Genomic DNA, 21,791 nt, shown 5'->3' on the forward strand with positions numbered 1-21,791 from the left:
TTCCAGCTTCTGAACTCTTATTGCTTGATTCTCTAGAAAATGACCTGGCTGATCTGCTGCTGAATAGCTTTTAATTAAATTGAGGAATATGATGGATCCTGGTTTATCTATCACTTGATACAAAATGTATAAAAGAGGACTTAAATATCTTGCAAACATTTGAAATCTTAAAACAGTCTTTAATTTTTGATTGTTGAAAAAAATCTATGCTAGATTAGATTAAAATAATTGTATATAAGCAACAGTAGTTTCTACATCATAGTGATCTCCAGAAAACTTGCTTATGATCTATTCAAAACCTACAAATTTATGTCAAAAGAAATTGTTATAATATTTTATTATAACAATTTGTTTCCAATGGTCTTAAGAGCTTTCCAACTATTTTCAGATTCTGAATTTCTTAAACGTCCCAGAGCATAGCAGCAAAACTCTGGATTTATTAATAATACATGAAAAGGTGCTTCAAATGTTGATTCCATAAGTCCAGTCTAATTTTAATTTATTTGGGCACTAGCCAATCATCACCATATGCTGGATATCTTATGCATTCAATCCCTGTATCAATGAGTGGAAGAGCATAAACAGCATGAATCTTCTCTCCAAGACAGCCTTAAGCATGTAGAATAGTCCTATTCTGTGTGCTTATCTTGAGTATGAATCTTTAAGTTTTTACACATGCATGTGTGAGAGAGATAAGAGTCAGAAGATTCAGGTGTCACCTACCCCAGCATCATTTCAAAAGGCTGTGAAAATAAACCTTTTCTTTAGGTCCTTTAAGATTGAATTGTCTCTATAATTGAGATTAGGAAGTTGGTACCTATGTTGATTGTTTTATATTTTTGCTTTCGTGGTTATAATTATATTTCAAGCATTGGGAATTGGTTTCTGATTATGATATAAGAAAACAAATAATTTGAAGATGAAGATTATTCTGACTTCATTGACATGTTTCCCATTGAAGCATCACTGCAGATTTCCTTTAGTTTTGTTAATTCTCTAACATACATTCTTCCTTTGAAAATATTTCACGCTATAATGATCTCTTATATTTTTAACACAATACGGTCTTTGATTTCAAAGTTTACTGTAGTCATGAACATTCCTAATTGGGCACTTTTTACTAGAGAAATTGCCTGAAATTGCTTATCCATAAAACTAGTATGTGATATTTTAAAAATGTCTTCAGTGCTATCTTTTGTTAAACTGTTGCAGCACACAAACACAGTACATAGCATCCCAGTGAACAAATCAGCCAAAGGCATATAGCTCACCTCCAATCATATATATGTGATTGGTCTACTTGTGTGTTTCTCTTAAGAGTCTGTAGTCTTTCAAGAAAGATCAGGAGCTGACCATGTTTTTGTGGCCAGGGCCTATATTTAATGTGTGTGTGAGAGAGGTGAAAAGAGTGATGACCAAAGACATAACATATGACCTTAAAGATTGTGTTTCTGATTTCAGCAGGAATTTGGGAGTTTGCTTCATGCATCAAGTATGTGTTTGTAACTTTGAGAAGCTGCAAATGTACTTTTTTGACAACTGTATTGCTAGTGGTACAGTGGTACAGTTTATAACTGGAAGAGGCAATGGAAGGGGTTATTTTTAGTTCCAGGAGCATCATGAAAATGTTGAGCTTGATTACTTATCTCCAAATTATTAAGTTCTCCTTCACTCCTCCCAGATTTGTTTCCCCCCCATATACATCATTTTCTCTGCAGCTTGAGAAAAGTGGGGAATAGTGTTAGAATGGATCTACAGTATGCAACATGCATCTTGATAATAATTGAGCTCTTATTCATTATCTAATTGACAGTGAAATTGATACTTAAGTGTATCTGCATCTCAGTAAAGGAAAACAAAATCAGACATGATTGCTCTGTATCAGTGATGGCGAACCTCTTTGGTACCGAGCGCCAAAAGCAAGCGCGCATACCCAAAATGCAATGCTCACCTCTGAGCATGCACTCTACGCATGCATGGCGGAGACCAGCTGGCGAGTGAGAGACGCGCATGTATGTGTGGCAGAGCTGAGCTAGGGCGACGGCGCATGTACCCACAGAGAGGGCTGTGTGTGTTACCTGTGTCACATATGCCATAGGTCTGCCACCACTGCTCTATATGATGATAAAAAGATGTAATAAATGGTTGGGTATTGCAGTAGGAAAAATATTGTTTTTATTTAATTGAATAATTAACAATATAGAATTATTTTTTCATTCAGGTATTTAAGGCCTATGATATAGCAATGAATGAACCAAGAAAGAGCCAGGCAAGGTGACTGGGAAGTAAACACACAAATGAGAGTACCTGGTTATTGCAGGCACTTACAATGGAATTTAGAAGCATTTTAAAGAGGAAACTGATCAACAAGTTATCAAGTTCATTGCAAGGGAACAGAGAAGAGTGATGCTCACTTCTGACTGTTGTTTGTTTTCTTCAGAGATGCACTACAACTTCCACAGTTCTAAATGCCGACATCACTTTTTCCAAGTCAAAAACTGTGCTAAGTAACAAGTTTCACTTTGGGGGCCTGCTTTGGCCTCTGCACGTGATGACATGTCAATTTTGAAATTCCCTTAGTCAAGCATCCATATCCTATTCTTTGGCTCCAGCTGTCTGGTAATACACCCTGTTTCCTGGCACATTCTCCCCTTTAGTACTATTTTCCAGCAGTATTGCTTAACTACTGAGCTGACAGCAGCAAAAGACCAAAATTGAATTTTTTTCAGAAATTTAGGTGGAGCAAGTCAATCTTTTCCCCTTTTAATATATCTAGATCCTCTTTGGGTTTTTTTAAATAAGGAAGTTTGGTTAAATATATATCACATAACCATTCAGCAGATTTTCTCTGAAGTAGGTTTTCTATTGAGGTATACTGTAACTTTTCATTAAATCAGAGTTTTGCTAGAATGGAAATTACCATAGTGAGGTTTTAGTTTAGCGTGTAAAGAGACCACTACAATCAGACACACTGCTGCAAACCAGGTGAATGCCTTTCACTGCTTCTAAGATCCTAAAAATGGTAATTAGGGCACTATGCTTTACTGAGAATAGCTGAACCTGGAACTCTGCTGAAGTTATAATGAATAAAGAAAGAGCTATAAGCTTTCAGGCAACTAGGCTGTTTCCTTCCTTCCTCCCTCCCGAATTTCAGAACCTTTATGTTTTTTGGCAGGAAGTGCCTTAGTTTTGGATTGTTTTTAATGTTTGTAATAGTTTTAAAGTTTTACTGTTTTCTGACTTAGGTTTCTGATCTGCCTAAAGAAGTATATTTTTGGAGATAGACAAGTAATGAAAAATAGATACAGGAATTAAAAGTGAAAATGCTTTTGTGGGATATTTGATTGGTTTCTTCACTTTTAATCCAACTTTCCCAAACTGATATCCTTCAGATCTGCTGGAAATACAATTTCCAATGTTACCCATCAGTACAGCACAGCACATTTGGAGGGTACCAAGTTGGAGAATGCTACTTAAGATAATCTGGTTTTGACAGTCCTGGACAAGCTAGGACAGAGCACTATGTACACCCACTTGAGCTGCTGTATGAAAAATTGGCTGAAAACCAACAAATAATTAAAACACTATTTCTATTATAACTATTATATTATTGATAAAAATGATGATTAAATTTCTAAATATATATTCTAAAATTGAATTTTATTGAAAATAAGTGTTTTCTAGTTAAAGGAGAAAAACTATAATTCTTTGAGGATGAATAATTGTAGATAGCAGCTGCCTGGGTGGATACTGTTGTGGGTGGTAGTATGAAAACAGAAGACTTCCATTAACTTCGGGAATTATGTTTTTCTTTTATTATAGCTTTTGTTTTTCTCCATTTTGTGAAGTCAGTGTAACACTGCATGCAAACACCCTGAGTATGGTCATAAACATGTTTTAGAGATTACAAGAACGTGAGCCCCTGTAGAATAGCCACCATGGGTCCCTCTCAGCTTGACACACAGAACCATGGGAAGAAGACAAGTGTTTTTAACATGGAGGAAAAAGTATTTGCACTTTTCCAGAATTCAGAGATTCCCTCTGAACCTATAGGTAAGAAGACTACATTCTTCTTTTAATTCATATGTTCAGAATGCAGTATGAAATTATCTCTGTGTTAAATCAAATCGTGTGATAGACCAATGTGGTAGAATTCTAGGTAGTACAAGAATTGGATTTTATGAAATTTTAAAATAATTTCTGGACATTAAAACAAAACAATCTCCCTTCAAGCAATACATTATAGGACAACAGGTATAACAATAACTACGGAATATGGTATGGATATTGAATGTGGAATAATTTTGGGGTCTAGCTTTGAAAAAAGGTAAAAGAAAACCCTGGGAAGAAATGCAGGGGGAAAGAAATTCATGAGAAGATCTAAAAAGTTTACAAGGGTGGTTATGTTTGGCTTGGTTTTTCTGAGTTTTGAAAAATGTTGAAAAGAAACATTTCTGTTTCTGGTATGAACACTAGTCATCTGCTTACAGTGAATAGTCTGGATAATTTATGATTTCAAAAGTTTATGAAGCTGACTCAAGAAATTGTAAAATGTAAATGAAAAGTATGTTGGACTTTGCTTTCAAAATCCCCAAGGAGGAAGACCAATACAGGCTAATTCTATTTTATTGTAAGGCTATTAACAGAATCATGCAAGTCTGAAAGTATAGATCCCCTGCTGCCTTCTTTAGAGCCTAAAACCTAAGGGAATATCCCTTTTGAGGCACTTTGTCCACTCTGATGCAGCTTCTCTTATCTGACTGCTCCTAGGCAGCCTCTCTTCTCCATTTCCCAAGGTCATTCCCACATACCATTATTATACAGAGAGATCAGGACAACCAGTTTTGAGAGCTAATATTTTCTTTAGTTACCCATTCTCTGTGTATGTTACCTTTATATGTGAAACACTCTAGGACAGGGGTGTCAAACTCGTGTCATCATGTTGTCGTCACATGATATATCGCAACTTCCCCCCTTCGCTAAAACGGGGGCGGGCCAGCATGTGATGCATCTGGCCCGCGGGCCACAAGTTTGACACCCCTGCTCTAGGATATTTTCTATTTCCAGGTCTTCTCAGAGTCTAATAGCTGCTAATTATTTTTAAATAGATATATAAACAGAAAGGAGAATTGCTTGTTTAACTACATATATTGCCCAGCTTTTATGCAGTATTCTAGCTTTGTATTTGAAGGTACAGAATTCTTACCCCTGATTATTCCTATACATTCTAAGATGATATAATTCTTGTTCTTAATACTAATTGAATAATCTGCATTATAGTCCCATGGCCCTACAAATGCATTGAACACCATTGGGTAAATATTATTAGAATAGTATATCCAGAGGAGGCCTTCCTTCACCACAGGCCCTTATGTTCTTTGATTCCACCTACATGTAACATTTCAGGTTTCTCCAAGGTCAGCATGTTATGTATGAAAAAACTGTTAGCATGTATACATCACGAGGAAGCTCTTCTCTCATTTTCAGATCTAATTTCAGAGTCTTTCCTTTCATCCCTTTTCTTTGCTTTAGAAAACCCTCCCCTGAAAAGGAAGAAAGGGCCAGCCCCCAAGATGCTAGGAAATGAGGTGTGCAGTGTATGCGGGGACAAAGCCTCTGGCTTCCATTACAATGTCCTGAGTTGCGAGGGCTGCAAAGGTTTTTTCCGACGCAGTGTGATCAAAGGGGCCCAATATATCTGCAAGAACAGTGGCAGATGTGAGATGGATACGTACATGCGCCGGAAATGTCAGGAGTGTCGGTTACGCAAGTGCTATGAAGCAGGCATGCGAGAGCAATGTAAGTACCTAGTGTGGGGCTATCAAGGATCATTCTGGAGATACTGCTTTTAGAGACCAAAATGTTTTCTTTTAGCTATATTTCATAATAAAGCTGCCAGTACTCTCTTTGTCATAGAACCTCAATCACCTAACAAAATAATATATTAAAGCAAGCAGTTTGAAAAAAATATGCATAAATTAAATTATTAAAATTATTTTTATTTGAATTTTTACAATATTCAAAATATTTAAGACCATTAATACCTAAACCAGGGGTAGTCAACCTTTTTATATGTACCGCCCACTTTTGTATCTCTGTTAGTAGTAAAATTTTCTAACTGCCCACCGGTTCGACAGTAATGGTGATTTATAAAGTAGGGGACAAAACCCCTACTGCCCACCATGAAAGCTGGAATGCCCACTAGTGGGTGGTAGGGACCAGGTTGACTACCACTGACCTAAACTGTTTATCTCAGGTTAGGTTGGGACAATGTTCAAGCTGCTGTTTGTTAGGGCTTTTTTTTTCAATTATGGTATGCTTTTGTTTGTTTGCTGTTCTAAAAAGTAATTCATTTTTTCACTGAATATAGGAACACATTTTATATTGCTACTATCCTAATCCTTTATACTCCTGTGATAGGAGGACTGGATATTTGCTTAAAATCCATATTTTAATTTACCAGAGAGATTTCCTAAATGTTTCCTTCTGTCTAGGCTCAGTATGGAAAAAACAATTCCAAATTATTCTCTTTGTCAGGTAGCTATTAAGTATGCATGTAAAGTACAACAGCTTCCGAAATGCCAGGTATTGCTCCCTGTTACTAAATGGTAAAACAGTTGAGGTTCAATGTAATAACAGACTTTAAATGGTAGCTGCCACTTCACAGCATTTTTCTTCACAAACACATTCTGCCAATCACATGATCTAATGCTAACACTGTTCTTAGACAATACAAAATATTACAAATTTTGGAAAACAGAATCTGCAAAAGACAGCCCTTCTTTAAAAAAAAGAACCAGATATGGCATAGCTCCATCCAATGACCACAGTTGTTTGAGTGACTACCGTGCATTTAAAAATATGATAATGTGATTGTATTTTAGCTAAGCCAGTTGCTTACTACCAATTTATAATTTGGTGTACATTAAGAAACTGGATTCTCACTGTATTTCTCTTAAGAAAAAAATCATTTTTAAAATTAAAGTACAAATCTATTATAGGATAATACGGATCAACCTAATAAATAGGGTAACAAAATAGGCTAATATATTATATTTGAGAGCCAGTTTGGTGTAATGGTTAAGGCATCAGGCTAGAAACTAGGAGATTGTGAATTCTAATGCTGCCTTGGGCACAAAGCCAGCTGGGTGATCTTGGGCCAGTCATTTTCTCTCAGCCCTACAAAGAAGGCAATGGCAAACCACTTTTGAAAAACCTTGCAAGAAAGGACTTGTCCAGGCAGTCTCCAAGAATGGGACACAATTGAACAGAAAAAAGTTATATCCACATAAACAAATCACTAGAAGTTTTTACATTAGAGTTTAACAGTTCAAACCATCCTAGAGTTAGCTTTCTATGTTGGGCAAATGAAATGGCTCCTGTACAAGTTCCATTTCATACTTTTCTTATATTTTAGATCTTAGACCAATTTAGTAATTCATGATCTTTTCACCAGAATGGAGCTATATGATAGCGTCTTCTCCCAAATCATAAAATATTATTCCTTCAAACATGTTTCTCAATGTATACAAACTTATGATAGGCAAATATAAATATAACCATATTCCTAAGTATCTGGAATCTCTATGCAGCATCTTTACAATCTTTCATTACTCTTCTTAAAGTCAATATATGCATATATGACTTTAATAATTTTCATTTTTGTCCTTTTAGTTCTTATTTAAATTGATAAGGTTATTATAAAATGCCAGTCTAGAATGTAGAATGCTTTCTGTTTGCTAATCAGTTTATTATCAGAATCCTGACACTTTGTTTTACGTGTTTGACCAAATTATTTTTCTTTGCCACTTGGGCATATTCTGGTTTGAAAGGATATATTTTCTCTTTCCTTTAAGAGATATATTTGTCGTCTCCTTTTTCCTATTTTTGGGTCTGGGTTTCTCACTGCAAATTATGTTCAGTTCAATTATGTTCAGTAGTCCTGGACAGAGTTGATTTTAAGGCTTTTGCAAAAGTGATTATGTACTGTAAGCTGGTTGGTAGCCATGGTATCATTGATTCCTATCTGTCCTGTGCTCTACATTTAGGTGTTCTCTCCGAAGAGCAAATCCAGCTGAAGAAACTTAAGAAGCAGGAAGATGATCAAGCCCGGATGATAGCTGTGCGTCAGAACCCACCATCTCCCCCAAGCATCTCTCCCAAAATGACACCAGAGCAGCTGGTTATGATAGAAAAACTTGTTGCAGCTCAACAGCAATGTAATCAACGGTCTTTCACAGATAGGCTCAAAGTGACGGTAAAAGCACAATTTTTGTGGGCTGTTAAATAGAAGAAAGAAGACACACACTGACCTTCACTAAAGATTTCTTTTGATTTTGTATAGCGAATGGTTAACTTACAGAATAATACCTCATACTTAATAGACACTGCATTCATGTTGTAATAGTCTCCAGAGGCCCAAGGAGGTCTGTATAATAGAGTGAGAGGACATTGCTTTTACCTTTCAGTTGCTGCGGTCAAAGAGCTGGAAGAATAGTTGATGGAAACTTGCTTGTTTTGAAGCGGAATGATTCCAAATCCCTAGTGTCAAAGGATTGTGTAACATGTTCTGGAGGGGTTGTATAACATATTAACCACATATAATATTACTTTTTTTTAGATCAAACTTGTATGAGAGCTATGAGATAATTGTGAGACTGGGAATACTAATTTCAGCGGACTTCCTGTTTTTAATTTTTACTCTCATTAAAGTCTTCTTTCCCTCTTTGCTATTTAATTGCAGCCATGGCCTCAGATTTCAGATCCTCTTCATCGTGAAGCACGACAACAGCGCTTTGCTCATTTCACAGAGCTTGCCATCATTTCTGTGCAGGAAATTGTGGACTTTGCCAAACAGTTGCCAGGTTTCTTGGAACTCACTAGAGAAGACCAAATTGCTCTTTTGAAGACTTCTACAATAGAAGTAAGTACTCTTCCATTTTTCCATGGCTCCTACTCAGCGGTGGGATCAAATTGTTTAACAACTGGCTCTGTGGGCGTGGCTTGGTGGTCATGTGACTGGCTGGGCGTGGTTTGGTGGTCACACGACCAGGTGGGCATGGCTTGGTGGTCACGTGACCGACTGGGTGTGGCTTGGTCGTGTGACTGGGTGGGAGTGACAGGTGATTGGCAAACCAAATACAAGTGATCCTTGCTTAATGGCCGGTTGCTTAGCAAGTGTTCTAATTTATGACTGACCTCCCCAGAGCTACTGTTTTTGGAGTTTCGACAGCCATGCACACATACGCATACGCACACACACATTCCCTTCTAACCCTGCTGGAGAAGATGACCTCCGAGATCTCTTGCAGGCCAGCCCTAGATTGCTGTGCTGTTTCAAAGAGTCTTCTGAAGCCAGGGTTTGTGTCCTCCCTTCCTCTCCTTTTTTTCTCTCTCCTTCCCTCCCTCCCTCCTTCCATGTATCTATCTATTCATCCATATATCTCATTCACTTTCCCCTCCCTCCCTCCCTCCCTTCCTTCCTTTCTTTCCCATTGTCAAACCCTTCTTTCCATCTCCTCCTTTCTTTGTCTATCCCTTTTCTTTCTCTTCCTTTCTCTCTCCCTTTTTCTTTCTTTCCCTTTTCTCTTTCTTTTCTTTGTCTCTTCCTTCTCTCTCTCTCTCTCTCTTTTCCCTCTTTCTCACTCATTCTTTTTCTCTCTCTTTCCCTCTTTTTCTTTCTTTCTCTCCCTCCCCTCCATATATCCCATTCACTTTCTCCTCCCTCCCTCCCCCTTTCTTTCTTTCTTTCTTTCTTTCTTTCTTTCTTTTTCTTTCTTTCTTTCTTTCTTTCTTTCTTTCTTTCTGTCCCTTCCTTCCATCCCCCTTTCTTTGTCTATCCATTTTCTTCCTTTCTCTTCTTTTTCTTACTTTCTCTGTCCCTTTTTCTTTCTTTACTTTTTCTTTGTCTCTTCCTTCTCTTTTTCTTTCTCTTTTTCTCTCTCTCTTTCTCTTTCCCTCTCTCTCTTTCTTTCTCTATCCCTTTCCTTCCTCCTTCCCTCTCTCCTTCTAAAGCTAGGAGACCCACCTGAAATAACACACACACACACACACACACACACACACACACACCCAACAAAGTACTCCCCAGCATGGTTGCTCATGACGAGGGTTCTTCCTGGCCAATCTCCCAGAGTCCCAGGGACTGGACATGATTATCCGTTCATACCTAGTCCCACGTTGCCCAGAAAAGCCAGCAGGCAAGGCTTCCGGGTCCAACAAAGGGGCTGCGGGTGGGACTTCTTCCCCTCCCTCTTTTGGGGAAAGGGCTGGGAAATTCAAGCAAGGCATGCACTGCAGCCTCACCCACCCCAGGAGCTGCAGGAGAGGTGAGCTGCAGGAAAGGTGAGCCAGCCCATCCTGCAGTTAAGCAAACCAGACAGGGACGATTGTGGGGGGAAGCTTGCTAGGCTGCAAGTGCTGCATGGGATGGAGCCATGGTGCTGGTAGCGAAGCAAGCCAGAGAGGGATGGTGGGGGGGACAGCTAGCTAGGCCACGGGCGCTGAGGGCAGTGGCGGCATGGCAGTGGCAGCCTAGGCCAGCCCGGGAGTCAGGACTTAACCAGGGCTTCTGGTGGCAAGGGTGGCAGCGGTAGCACAGTGATGGCAGCCTATGTTGGCCCAGGAGTCAGGACTTAGCTGGGACTGGCAGCAGCAGTGGCACCTAGGCAACTGGGGCTTGCAGAGCCTCACTCACCTAGGGAGATCATGGTGGAAGGCAAACATCGATGGCGGGCAGGCGGGCGGGCGGACAAAGGCAGACTGCAGGCAGTGATGGTACATGGCCAAGATTAGGAGGGGTAGGGCAAGAGGGGGAAGAATGCAATCAGCAATTGTGCATGCGCACGATGTTGCGCATGTGCAATAAGGACTAACTGGGCAGGGAGCAGAGAAGTGGGTGGGGCCAGCCAGGGGCCCGTTTTACCAGTTCTCCGAACTACCTGGAATTGTAACTGAACTGGTTGAATCCCTCCCCTACTTCTAGAGGAGCAGGAGGTATCTGTAGTCAGGAGGGTCTTTGCACACTTTAACATTGTGTACTAGTTGTGCCCATTTGTGGAGTGGTGACTTTGTTTACAGTCATTCATGCCTTGTGACCTCATTGATTAATTCAATGTGCTCTTTATGGGGCTGTCCTTGAACAACATTTCGAAACTTCAACTGATGCTTAATTTGTCTAAACAGGTAATAAATGGTGACAGATATTTGACCTATGTAACACCATTGCTTTGTGAGTTTCATTGGTTACCCCCATGCTTCTCTACAATTCAAGCTGTTAGTTATCGTATTGATCACTTGAGTTATCTCAAGGATTATCTTATCCCAGTCATTGCTATTGGTCCAATTCCATCTGGCAAGTTGGGTGTATTAGGAATCAGCCAAGGAAAGTCGGTTGGAGGGACTAGGAGACATGTCTTTTCTGCTGAAGCCTTTGACCTCTGGAACATTCTCCTTTCAGAGATTCAGATAAACCTGACTCTGTTGGCATTTCATAAAGCTGTAAAGACCTGGTTATATGTCTGGGGCTTGGGGCCCTGAGTACACTGAGGGCTCTGGTTTTTTGGCTTTGTTAACATCTACAGCAATAGTATTACTTGGGACCATGTACATTTAATTTACATTTTAAAAATTGTTTTTATAATGTATTCCACCTAAAATCACTTGTGAGATGGGCAACTATAGAAATCAAATAAATAAATAAATAAACCAGTGTACACAACAGTATATGTACAGTTTCCTTTTGTATCATCTAATAACAAAAGAGATAAACTTTTTATTTTTTTATTAATGCTTGATGAGGAATTTTGGGATCAAAAAGCATTTTAAAAGTCACATGCCTAATGAGCAAACTATTAGTTTTAAGTTAAAGTTTTCTGATGTTAGCTTTCCAAAATAGGGAGTATTTTAGAAAGCAGGATTTAAACGTCAGCTCAATCCTTTATGGCAATTGTTGGCATGCCTCAGTATACCCAAGTGACATCTCTGCTGTGCAAATGGCATTGGTTGCCAGATTACTTCCATGTGATTCAAAGTGCTAATTATCATCTATATTGCCATACATGGCATAGAGCCCAGTTACTAGAAGAGCCATCAATCTTCCATGGTATCTGCCTGGCCAATTTTGGCTAAAAAGGTTGGCATGCTCCTGGTTTCCAAAATTAAACACTGTCATCTATCATGTTTCCCCTGAGATCTGAATGGCCCCCATCCTGTTGGTATTCTGGAAGGCTGTAAGGACATTTCTGCTCTCAGACTTTTTCCTATGGATATTAGAAGTTAATGGGATATTTTGGAGTTTACTAGTTTTAATATCTTGTTCTTCTGGTTTTATGTCTGTCTTTTATGTTACATTTTTATTATTTGGTATATTGTGAGCTGTCCAGAGTTGTTCAGAGTCAGAAGGCATCAAACTTGACTGACTGACTGACTGCATAAATAAATAATTCACCTGGCTGTTTGAGAGGTTCTGAACCTTTAGATCTTAATCAAATTCCAATTGATGTTAAGGTGACCATAGAAAGTAGAATGAAGATTTGGCCTGAAACCCCAGTCAATGGAAATGTAGAGCGTGTGGAAAATCACTTTGATATGCAAGAATTGTTATCTAGGCAAAAGGGACTGAGACAAGTTTTAAGCCCAAAGCAACAAGACAACATTTGGAAGTGACCTAAGCAGAAGCTTCCCTAATTACTGGATCTAAAAGAAGGGAGAGGTGGTACAGCACAATTAGATTTGCAAGATTCTGTTATTATAGTCAATCTCAATAAAAATAATTTTAGTCTTCTTGTGCAGTTTTCTAGGTCTGGTCTACTTAGTGGGGTTCACAGGAACATATTTTGATTGGGATCCTAAAAGGATTTTGGTGGATTGGTACTTTTCTCTTGTCACATGTATTTTGCAGATCTGGGCAAAATATGTGTTTTGAGAATCAAAGAGGCCTTCTTCAGAAAGATAGCCATATTTCAGAGAGATGAAAGGAAAGCAGTGAATTTTCTCAAATTAGTTTCTATAAAAAGAACGCTTACTCATGAAGTTGTCCCTGCATCAGTCCAGAGAAATCCCTAACCTTAGGAGAAACTTAAGTGTAGAAAGGAGTGGAGAGAAAGGAGAGGACAAGAAAAATGTTCTTATATGTTGCATATTTATTTAATCATTTTGTCTCTCATTTTTGTGTACATATTGAACTTTCAGTGTAGTTTACAACTTAAATAAATTAAAGAAAAACAAAGCAAAACAGATGTATTAGAGGTAGTGTACAAATTCTTTTTGATAATTTTTGTTATCAAAAAGTATTTATTTCATTGCTTATATGAGTGCAATAACACTTTTAATTGATTTTATTATCAGATTTATAATTGTGACTGGTTTTGGTATGTGTGTCGTATCTGTGTATTCAAGGTGATGCTGTTGGAAACATCTAGGCGCTACAATCCAGAAACTGAAAGCATAACTTTTTTGAAAGATTTGAGTTACAATCGGGATGATTTTTCCAAGGCTGGTGAGTTAAGCACATTCCAGAATATAAAAGAGATTTATTTTCCCTGTCTTATGGATTAATATCATGGAAACTTATTTTCTAAAAAATAAAATCAAAATTCTTTTATGAAAGATTGTAGGCTTAATCCTCAACCTGAAATTTGAGACTTGGCAAAACTTTTGGAAGTAGAAATCATGTAATACTATAAAAAATAAAGTTAGAAGAGATAATATAATTTCCTACCAGAACATTTTTGGAGGATATGAAATAACTATCCAAATTTGTGAATATTATGGGTATTGAATTAGTTCTTCTAGCAAAAATCTAGCTTCATAGCTTCATAACTTCAAAATATGTGGTAGATTATTATTAGAGTGTTTATCTTGTACTTTATATATAATTCAAAGTGAAAAGCACACTTAATATTCCTACCTCCTATGTTTTCCCACAACAACCACCTTGTGAGATAAATTGGGCTGAGAGAAAGTGACGGGCCCAGAATTGAGTTTCCTGATTTCTAGCCCAGCAACTTCACCACTATACAAAACTGGCAAGATTGGAGACCAAATGTGATCTTAAGGTGTTGCATCGGATTGGGGAAAATCAGATTCAGGAGAATGTTTAAAGCATGGAAGTTTACTGGACGATGTTGAGCCACTCACTCCAGTTAATCCCTTAGGGCTGTTGAGAAAAATTGGAGAAGGTAGTGCTAAGTACTTGAACTTTTGAAAAAAGGGTGGGATATTTGTAGTATGGATGTAGCTATGGATGGATGGATGGATGTGTATGTTGTGTGCATATGTGTGTGTGCTCCCAAATGCATGCATGCCATACACACACATACATGTATATACACAATTTTAAAGGAAGCATATAATTAGTTTTTTTCTCTTTAATTTTTCAAGTACAGTGCTCGAACAATGAACATTAGCTTGTCTAGGCAGCAAGCAATCATTCCTGTATTTTTTTCTTTTATTTCTTGACCTGAAATGCCCAAACTATCTATGACACTATGAATATAGGGTGTGTGTGCGTGGATGCATGCACAAATGTGGTAGTGCACACGGACACGCACAAACTGTATATACTAGCATATACATCCAAATTCAAATCACCTTTTGAATTTTTAATGTGCCATTTGCAGATGAACCTGACCTTTGAAATTTTCATGTTTAATTTGTCACAATTATCTGTGCATAGTGCAGCATTATCCATTTTTCATGATACTTTGGTTAAAAACTTAAAGGTTACCTTGTCTGTGGGTGGGCTTATAAGTATATTATAAGCTTATATAAGCTTATAAGGCTTATATTGAGTATATACAGCATACGGGTACTTTAAAAAGTATTATTATATATAGCTGCAGGTAAACCTATCCCCAGATAAGCTGAAACATTTTTGAACACATTTTGTCATCTAATTTCTCAGTTTATTGACAAGTATACTATACACAGTATATTTAGGGAGAGTGTAGATATCCTAATTTGGGATGGAGTTGTGGCCTTGGGCCATAGAAAATTCTCAGATTGATTTCAGTTTTTGCAAGGGATCAGTTCAGATTTCCTCACACATTCCTTTTTGCTATGTATGTGTTTTGGGAAATGGAGGAGAATGAAAGAAATAGAGAAGGGTATATGACATGAAGGAAATAGGTTCTACCATGTTTTGTTTGGGTCTTTTCATCACTGTCATATAGTTTTCAATCAAATAAAGATGTTCCTGAATTAAACTTGAATCATGGTAGTCATATGATGCACTTTTCTTAATAGCAACAAGAAAAATTTGTCATTGTCACCTTGGAGGTTATTTTAACTTCTGGCCTATAGTCCTAATGTTCTATAATAGTCTCCCATCTTGTTAAACTTACAAAGCTCTGGCATGTCTGCATCTGATGATTCTTCAGGAAATGTGGTAATACAATAAAATAGATTGCCTGTTCTCAGAAGTAACGTAAGAGAGAGGAATTATCCTGTTGTATTGGACTATGGTCTTTCCTGATAAATACAGGTAGTCCTTGTTTAGGGATTGCTTCATTTAGTGACATTTCACTTACAATAGTGATGAAAAAGTAACTCTGCAACCAATTCTTTCATTTATGACTTTTGCAGGTTTGTGAAGTGAAGGAAAGCTGAAATACAATCATAAGTATAGTTGAGATTTTGTTTATTGACCCCTTCACTTAATGACTGAATTGCTGATCCCAGTTATGGTTAAAGAAGGACTACCTGTATATTCATCTAGAGTTGAATGTGCCATTTGGGGGTGGGGGGAGGTGGGGACAATATACAGAAGCTGTACATATTTCTAAGTCACTTTCTATTTTTTTCCTTAGGCCTACAAATTGAGTTTATTAATCCCATTTTTGGATTTTCAAAGAGAATGAACGAACTGCATCTCAATGATGCTGAATATGCACTTTTAATTGCCATCAGCATTTTTTCTGCAGGTAACAAGCTGGGAGGGAGCTAGATCAAAATAGTAAAAAGAATCTTCAGTTAAGAAGAATTGTATATAATACTTAGTGTCCTAATGTTATTTCTAGGGAACGCATTTGTCATGGATTAAGGTTGTGCACTAATATCCCAGTCATGGCTGACCCAAAACATATACATTTTGTATAAACCCAAATCCAGGTGCAGGCCCACAACATGTAGATTTGGGGCATAGGTATTCTGAGGTAGGGAAATTTGGTAGTAGTGCACTGCAGCAGATGAAGGATGGTGACGGAACCTTCAGGGTGGAGACGTATGGGTTAGTTGTGTAATGGTGTATGTATATTCAAGGCTTATGATATCTGCAAGGAGGGATTGAAATAGACAAGATGATGGATATGGTACATATAAAAGTGCTTGGGCTGCAATCATTTTCTTCAAAGTCATCTTTCTTAGAGATGTCCTTGTTCATAGCTTAATATTCAGCATATTATTATTGTCTCTTCCTATTCCCTTATTTGCTGTTGAACCAGATGCTTGGCTTTTGCTGAACTGTGCTGATTCTTTCTCAATGACGTTTTCTTAAAAAATGATAAATCACAGCAAGCGGGGACATTGGATTCTGAAGCGGTTTTTCTTTATGCTATTTCTAAGCTATAAGGTGTTTAGAGAGTTGTAGAGTAGACTGGGGAAACAGGTATGGCACTAAGATTTTTGAATTTAGCCAGAGAGCACTTTGGATTCACTGATGTATATATTTCTTTAAAAATAAACAAATAAATAATTACAAGCTTCTTACCAGCCTTCCATAAGCATGCATTAAACAAAACCATTAGAAAGATTTTTACATACATACAGGATAACTAGCATGGAGCTGGCATGTTGGTTATACTGTTTGTAAACATCTTCCTTCTCATAGCCTTCTTTTTATCCATGCTTATTGTTTTTTAAAGGGTTTGAAAAATGTTTTAATTCCTGGTTTATTGTATGCCACTAAGAGTTACTTTAGGTGAGATGGGCAAGCATATAAAATTTATATTTTGACAAATAAATATTTTTTAAAGTTTAATGCTTCAACTGTTTCCTTTACAGACCGGCCAAATGTTCAAGATCAAACTCTGGTAGAAAAGTTGCAGCATACCTATGTAGAAGCCCTTCACTCATATATATGTATTCATAGGCCAAACGTAAGTATCTTGGCTAGCGTGTGAAAGTGACTGTATTGCGAACAGTACATGTAAGAAAGAATCTGGTTAAAACAGAATCTCCTGTAAGTTGACTATCATGGGCTGCATGATATGACTGAGGTTTTAACAAATATTTAGCCATATCCTGACTAACAGCGGTTCTACAAATTTTTCTGAACCTGAAATTCTTTTAGTTGGACATGCTTTACATTTGAAATGTGGATTAAGTAGAGCATTAGATTTGAAAGCAAAAGTAGTGGGTGTACCTGTAATGCTTTAAACCAAATGTATATTTTCCCTGAACTTGCTGCAGTTGAGCCAGGCTGCTGAACATCAAAAATTAAGAAGCTACTTTATGAAGTTGCAAGTAGGTGCTATTCCAAATTTTTGCTTTTAAATCCAAGCGATATGTTACTCTTGAATATGAACTTTCTACGTGTGGAGCTACTTCTACTTTGCTATTTTTCATGTATTCAGTTCTAGGAATAAAAAGAACAAAGAATGGATGTTCACTCAGAGAATAGTGCTTTTGATCATTTTGGTATCTTTTAATCAGAGATGCTAAGGGGGTTCTATTGAAGCAGTGGGGAGGTGTTTTTTTCCCAAAAATAATATTTGAAGAATTACAAGTTCATGGAATCTTTGGGGAGCATGCTTAGCACATAGCTACATTTTCTATAATTTATTTGTATCGATAGTATAGAATTTGAGGCTGTTTGCTGGGGAAATGGTTTTTAATCTTATTCTACATAAGTAAAGCAGAGGGACAGAATTTTGATCATTCTGATATTGTCTATTTGTGTATGATCTTATAGGATCATCTAATGTTCCCACGGATGTTAATGAAACTCGTCAGCCTTCGGACTTTAAGTAGTGTTCATTCTGAACAAGTGTTTGCCCTTCGGCTACAGGACAAAAAGCTGCCACCACTTCTTTCAGAGATCTGGGATGTAAATGAATGAGTATACTATCTAAGGACAGTGAGCAATTACACTGATTATCTTTTGCCAGTAAAAACTATTCTCCTTTATCAAAAGCACGGAAACAATGCAAAAGACTGATTTCTTTGCTCTGATGAAATGTATACAGTATACAGACAACAAATGAGAAGGATGAGATGATGTTTTAGTCACTATTTTCAAAAAATGGAATTGAAACACCTAACATGGAAGAGTAAAAGAATACCCCCTAATAATTTTGCAGGCGTTTTTTTCTTTAATCCTTTTTCATATTTAATTTCAAGACCACCATCCAGATGTATAGAACCTTCTTGGGAATTTTAGAGGCAAGCTTCCTTGTATATCTTTTTTGGGGGTCCTCTAGGTTGTATGTAGCTAAACTATGTTAACATTCAAAACAATTAATAGAGAGCTGGATAGACTGTATGTGGCTTCAGTGCCTTTTTGTGGACTTTTCAGAAGCATCGCTTTGGATTGAAAGGATAGCTATAGTATAGAAATCTCTTAGGACCTTTTGTAATATTTCTGTTCTCCATCCCCTGACCAGAAATACACCATTACTGATACATACTGATACAATAATGTGGAAGACATGATTTGTATTATATGAAACTCCTTTGAATATGGAGAGGTGCATCATTCATACTTATAATTTAGATGATTGCCGCTTAGTATGTTTTCTATACAATACAAAATATACTATATTAGATTACAACGTAGTTACATATAAGATGACCACCTTCTCTTTTATTCATCTATGCATTAAGAGACAAATCCAAATAACGGCCAATTATGATTAAACATTTTCTTATTTCCCTCTTACTAGTTCTTTACTTCAAATTTTCCCTTCTCTGTCAAAAACCATTTGGGTGGGAATACAGATTGGTATCTGCTGTAAATCGCTTTGCCAAAAACAATGATGCATGCATCGTGATGCAGTCCTGACTTTTCATAGTTGGTCCCGATGTTGAATACTAGTACTTAAGTTGTACATTTTGCATCATATCACGATGTACCTAACGTCAATTGCCTTCCTGGATGGATGCCTACAGTGGGAAATTTCTTAAATGTTGCCTTTGGGTATCTTCAGGGAGGAAAAGAATCCAGTTTATGTATATGATTTTGTGTACTGAGGATGTGAAGGCCAAGTTTATATTCTTCCATCCTTAAGTTAAACATGTTCAGTTATTTCATGGTGGCCCATATACTCACAAAGAGTTTAGTGTTTACAGCCTAAACCTCAGGAATGAGTGCAGTTTAACTTATTGATGCAAGTGGATTTAGGCAGAAATAGTTGCTAATGGAATAAATAACTTGAAAAATATACGCCAACACTTTCCAGGATATCTGATACCAGAAATTATATCTGACATTTATTGGTACACTAATAATGCTTGCTTCTTTCAGCATTTAAACTGGCTTTCTCTGCAGGTGTGTTAGAAGTTAGGCCCTTGAATCAGTATAATTACTATGTAGCAAGTGCCATATCTGTGGTGTCAGCTTTATGACTATTTTGCACATGAGATTACTCTGTTTGTATTGGCCTTAACTTGAGAAAGCACATATATAACAATTTACCATGTTGTAATAACCCTTTGCAATTACAGAACTTCTTGGGTTTAATCCCACATTTCTAATTACCATTTCTCGGAAATGTAATTTTATGAAAAGAATAAAATCTAATAAGAAAAACCTGTCTCATACTTAATGTATCCACATTTATCCTGTTCTGTTGAAAACGTACATATGAACTTAACTTCAATCAAGACTTACGAATGGTCAGAAATTAAATTAAAAAAGACTTTTATGAATGGACAGAAATACACCCTTTCCCCATTTTTTTTTTAAAAAGTGTTATAATTTAAGATTTCAGTTATATAACTCTGTTAACGTGGCTTATTTTCAAAAGAACCGATACCTCGAAATTTGGCTGTGAGAAACAGCTCCTCCTTTGGAACATAGTGTCCTATTTGCAAATAGTGGCGAATAGTGAGTGTCCTGTTCTGCGGTTGCTTTTGACAGCGTAGGATTTGGCTTTCTGAATTTTATACCGCAATTGGACGACAGGGAGGAGGGACGTATTTTATTAATAAGAACAACATACCTGTGACGGGGCTGGCGCTTCTGCTCGGCCTTGGGATGCGCTGGCCTTGGTACTCAAGTCCCTGATGGTGACGCCCCTTCCCGCCCCTTCGGGCTTCGCGCTTTCCCACCCACCCCCGCCGCTCGGCTCTGTCCCCTCAGAGCGGCTTAATGGTCCGTTCCCAACGTCGAAAGCCCGCCCTCTTTTCCGCCTCTTGTTTCGCTCCTCCCCGTGCTATTGATGCGGAACTGGCCGGCCGCCTGCCTGCCTGCGGGGAGTGGACGCGTCTTCCGCTGACAGGTAAAGACGAGCAGGCCGCATTTAATGGCTGCAGGAAGCGTCGCGGGGCCGCTTGCCTTCGCCCTCTCTGTGACATATGCGGCGGAGGGGCTGAGGCCGGCCGGGAAGGACGGCGAGGGTAAGGGGACGAGGAGAGCCCGTAGGGAGCGGAGGGGCTTGGGATGGGAGGGAGAAGCCGGAGCTTGAGGAGGGACCGCGGGAAGCCGGTCCGTCCGGGGAGGGCTCTGCGTGGCTTAAGGGAGGCGGCGGGGACTCGGGCAGCCAAGGGGGAGGTTGGCGCGGTTGTTGGGGTGACGAAGCGCGGGTGTCGCAGCAGGGAGGCACGAGGATGGGTGTGCAAGTGCAAAGATGGAAGGGGGCGGCTGCAACGGCTGATGCAGGGGAGGTTGTCGCGTGGGGCTGGGAGGTGTGGATAAACGTTGCGGGAGTGCTTGGGGGAAACTCGGGGCGAGAGCGCCTGGGCCGTGGAAAGCTGCAACATAGGTTGCCGAGGAGTATGTGCTATGGAAGGACGCTGTGTGTGTGTGTATGTGTGTGTGTGTGTAAGAGAGAGACTTCTGTTATCACCATCATCATCATCATCATCATTATCATCATCCCCTGGCGTGCAAGGTTTATCTGGATTTTGTGTTGTCACACACCATACAAACCTTCATGCTGAATGTGCGCAGGACAAACTCCTTCCTTAATCCGAGTACCCTTCAAAACTGCACATCACCCATTGCAATTGTTTTCCTAAATTCTCTCTGGGGTCTTGTGGGAGGACAGGTTAGGCTAGGATGAAATTTAGTTGGGGGCAGGGTATTATATAAATCAGCTAGCATGATTAGATAATGGTTTGCTTTGTTGTGCAGATTGAAGCAGTTGATTAGATTAAATAAACCATGGTTTGAGTGTAATGTGTGCAAAACTTAGTTGATCAGGATTATGGACAAAGAGAATTTACCAAAAATTGCACCTTGAAAATACCATTATGTTTTCAGTTTACACTGTTTTTGCTCCAACAACCCCCAACATATTCTTTTGGAAGGTTTGGAAGGTTTTCTAGAGGTCTCTGGATCTTCTCAGGTTTCATATTTAGGGACTTGAAAAATGTGCTATACCATGCAGAAAATTTGGGAGAATGATCTCACTTGCATTTGGAGGCTGTAGTTTGTACTGCTGGAAAATTACAGAATGTTTACTGTGGAATAATGCTGTTTCCTCAGGGTTAAAGCAACCTGGAAAAGGAAAAAACATATTTGAAAATAAATGTTATTGACAGATTAGCCCTGAATTGGTGTACAGAGAACTAGGTCACTTTTCTTGAATGTGTCATATAAAGTTATCTGATAAATAGTTTACTGCATCTGA

General features: G+C 38.3%; 2 protein-coding genes across 69 annotated transcripts in view; both read left to right on the plus strand.

The window, feature by feature from the left end:
* NR1H3 (nuclear receptor subfamily 1 group H member 3) overlaps nt 1-19,747 on the plus strand; it is a 39,384-nt gene extending 19,637 nt beyond the window's left edge. For 9 of the 19 annotated variants that reach the window (XM_026707985.2, XM_026707976.2, XM_026707966.2 and 6 more), the window contains 8 exons: nt 3,823-4,053; nt 5,533-5,799; nt 8,049-8,257; nt 8,744-8,923; nt 13,399-13,498; nt 15,810-15,923; nt 17,002-17,096; nt 17,912-19,747. In XM_026707985.2, the coding sequence (XP_026563770.1) occupies nt 3,939-4,053; nt 5,533-5,799; nt 8,049-8,257; nt 8,744-8,923; nt 13,399-13,498; nt 15,810-15,923; nt 17,002-17,096; nt 17,912-18,058 (1,227 nt within the window). In that variant the 5' untranslated portion in view covers nt 3,823-3,938 and the 3' untranslated portion in view covers nt 18,059-19,747. Of the gene's footprint in view, nt 1-2,847; nt 2,986-3,822; nt 4,054-5,532; nt 5,800-8,048; nt 8,258-8,743; nt 8,924-13,347; nt 13,499-15,809; nt 15,924-17,001; nt 17,097-17,911 lie in introns of those variants that run through there. The other 10 variants (XM_087921530.1, XM_087921527.1, XM_087921531.1 and 7 more) reach the window with 4 other exon arrangements.
* Nucleotides 19,748-20,319: 572 nt separating this feature from the next.
* Nucleotides 20,320-21,791, plus strand: part of MADD (MAP kinase activating death domain) — a 93,999-nt gene continuing 92,527 nt past the window's right edge. For 40 of the 50 annotated variants that reach the window (XM_087921456.1, XM_087921463.1, XM_087921458.1 and 37 more), the window contains exon 1: nt 20,426-20,556. The gene's annotated coding sequence lies outside the window, so the exon portion shown is untranslated. Of the gene's footprint in view, nt 20,557-21,791 lie in introns of all 50 variants that reach the window. The other 10 variants (XM_087921457.1, XM_087921492.1, XM_026708066.2 and 7 more) reach the window with 4 other exon arrangements.

This window comes from Pseudonaja textilis, chromosome 1 (genome assembly GCF_049901715.1).
Source record: "Pseudonaja textilis isolate UNSWEBS1 chromosome 1, rPseTex1.2, whole genome shotgun sequence".
NCBI lineage: Eukaryota > Metazoa > Chordata > Lepidosauria > Squamata > Elapidae > Pseudonaja > Pseudonaja textilis.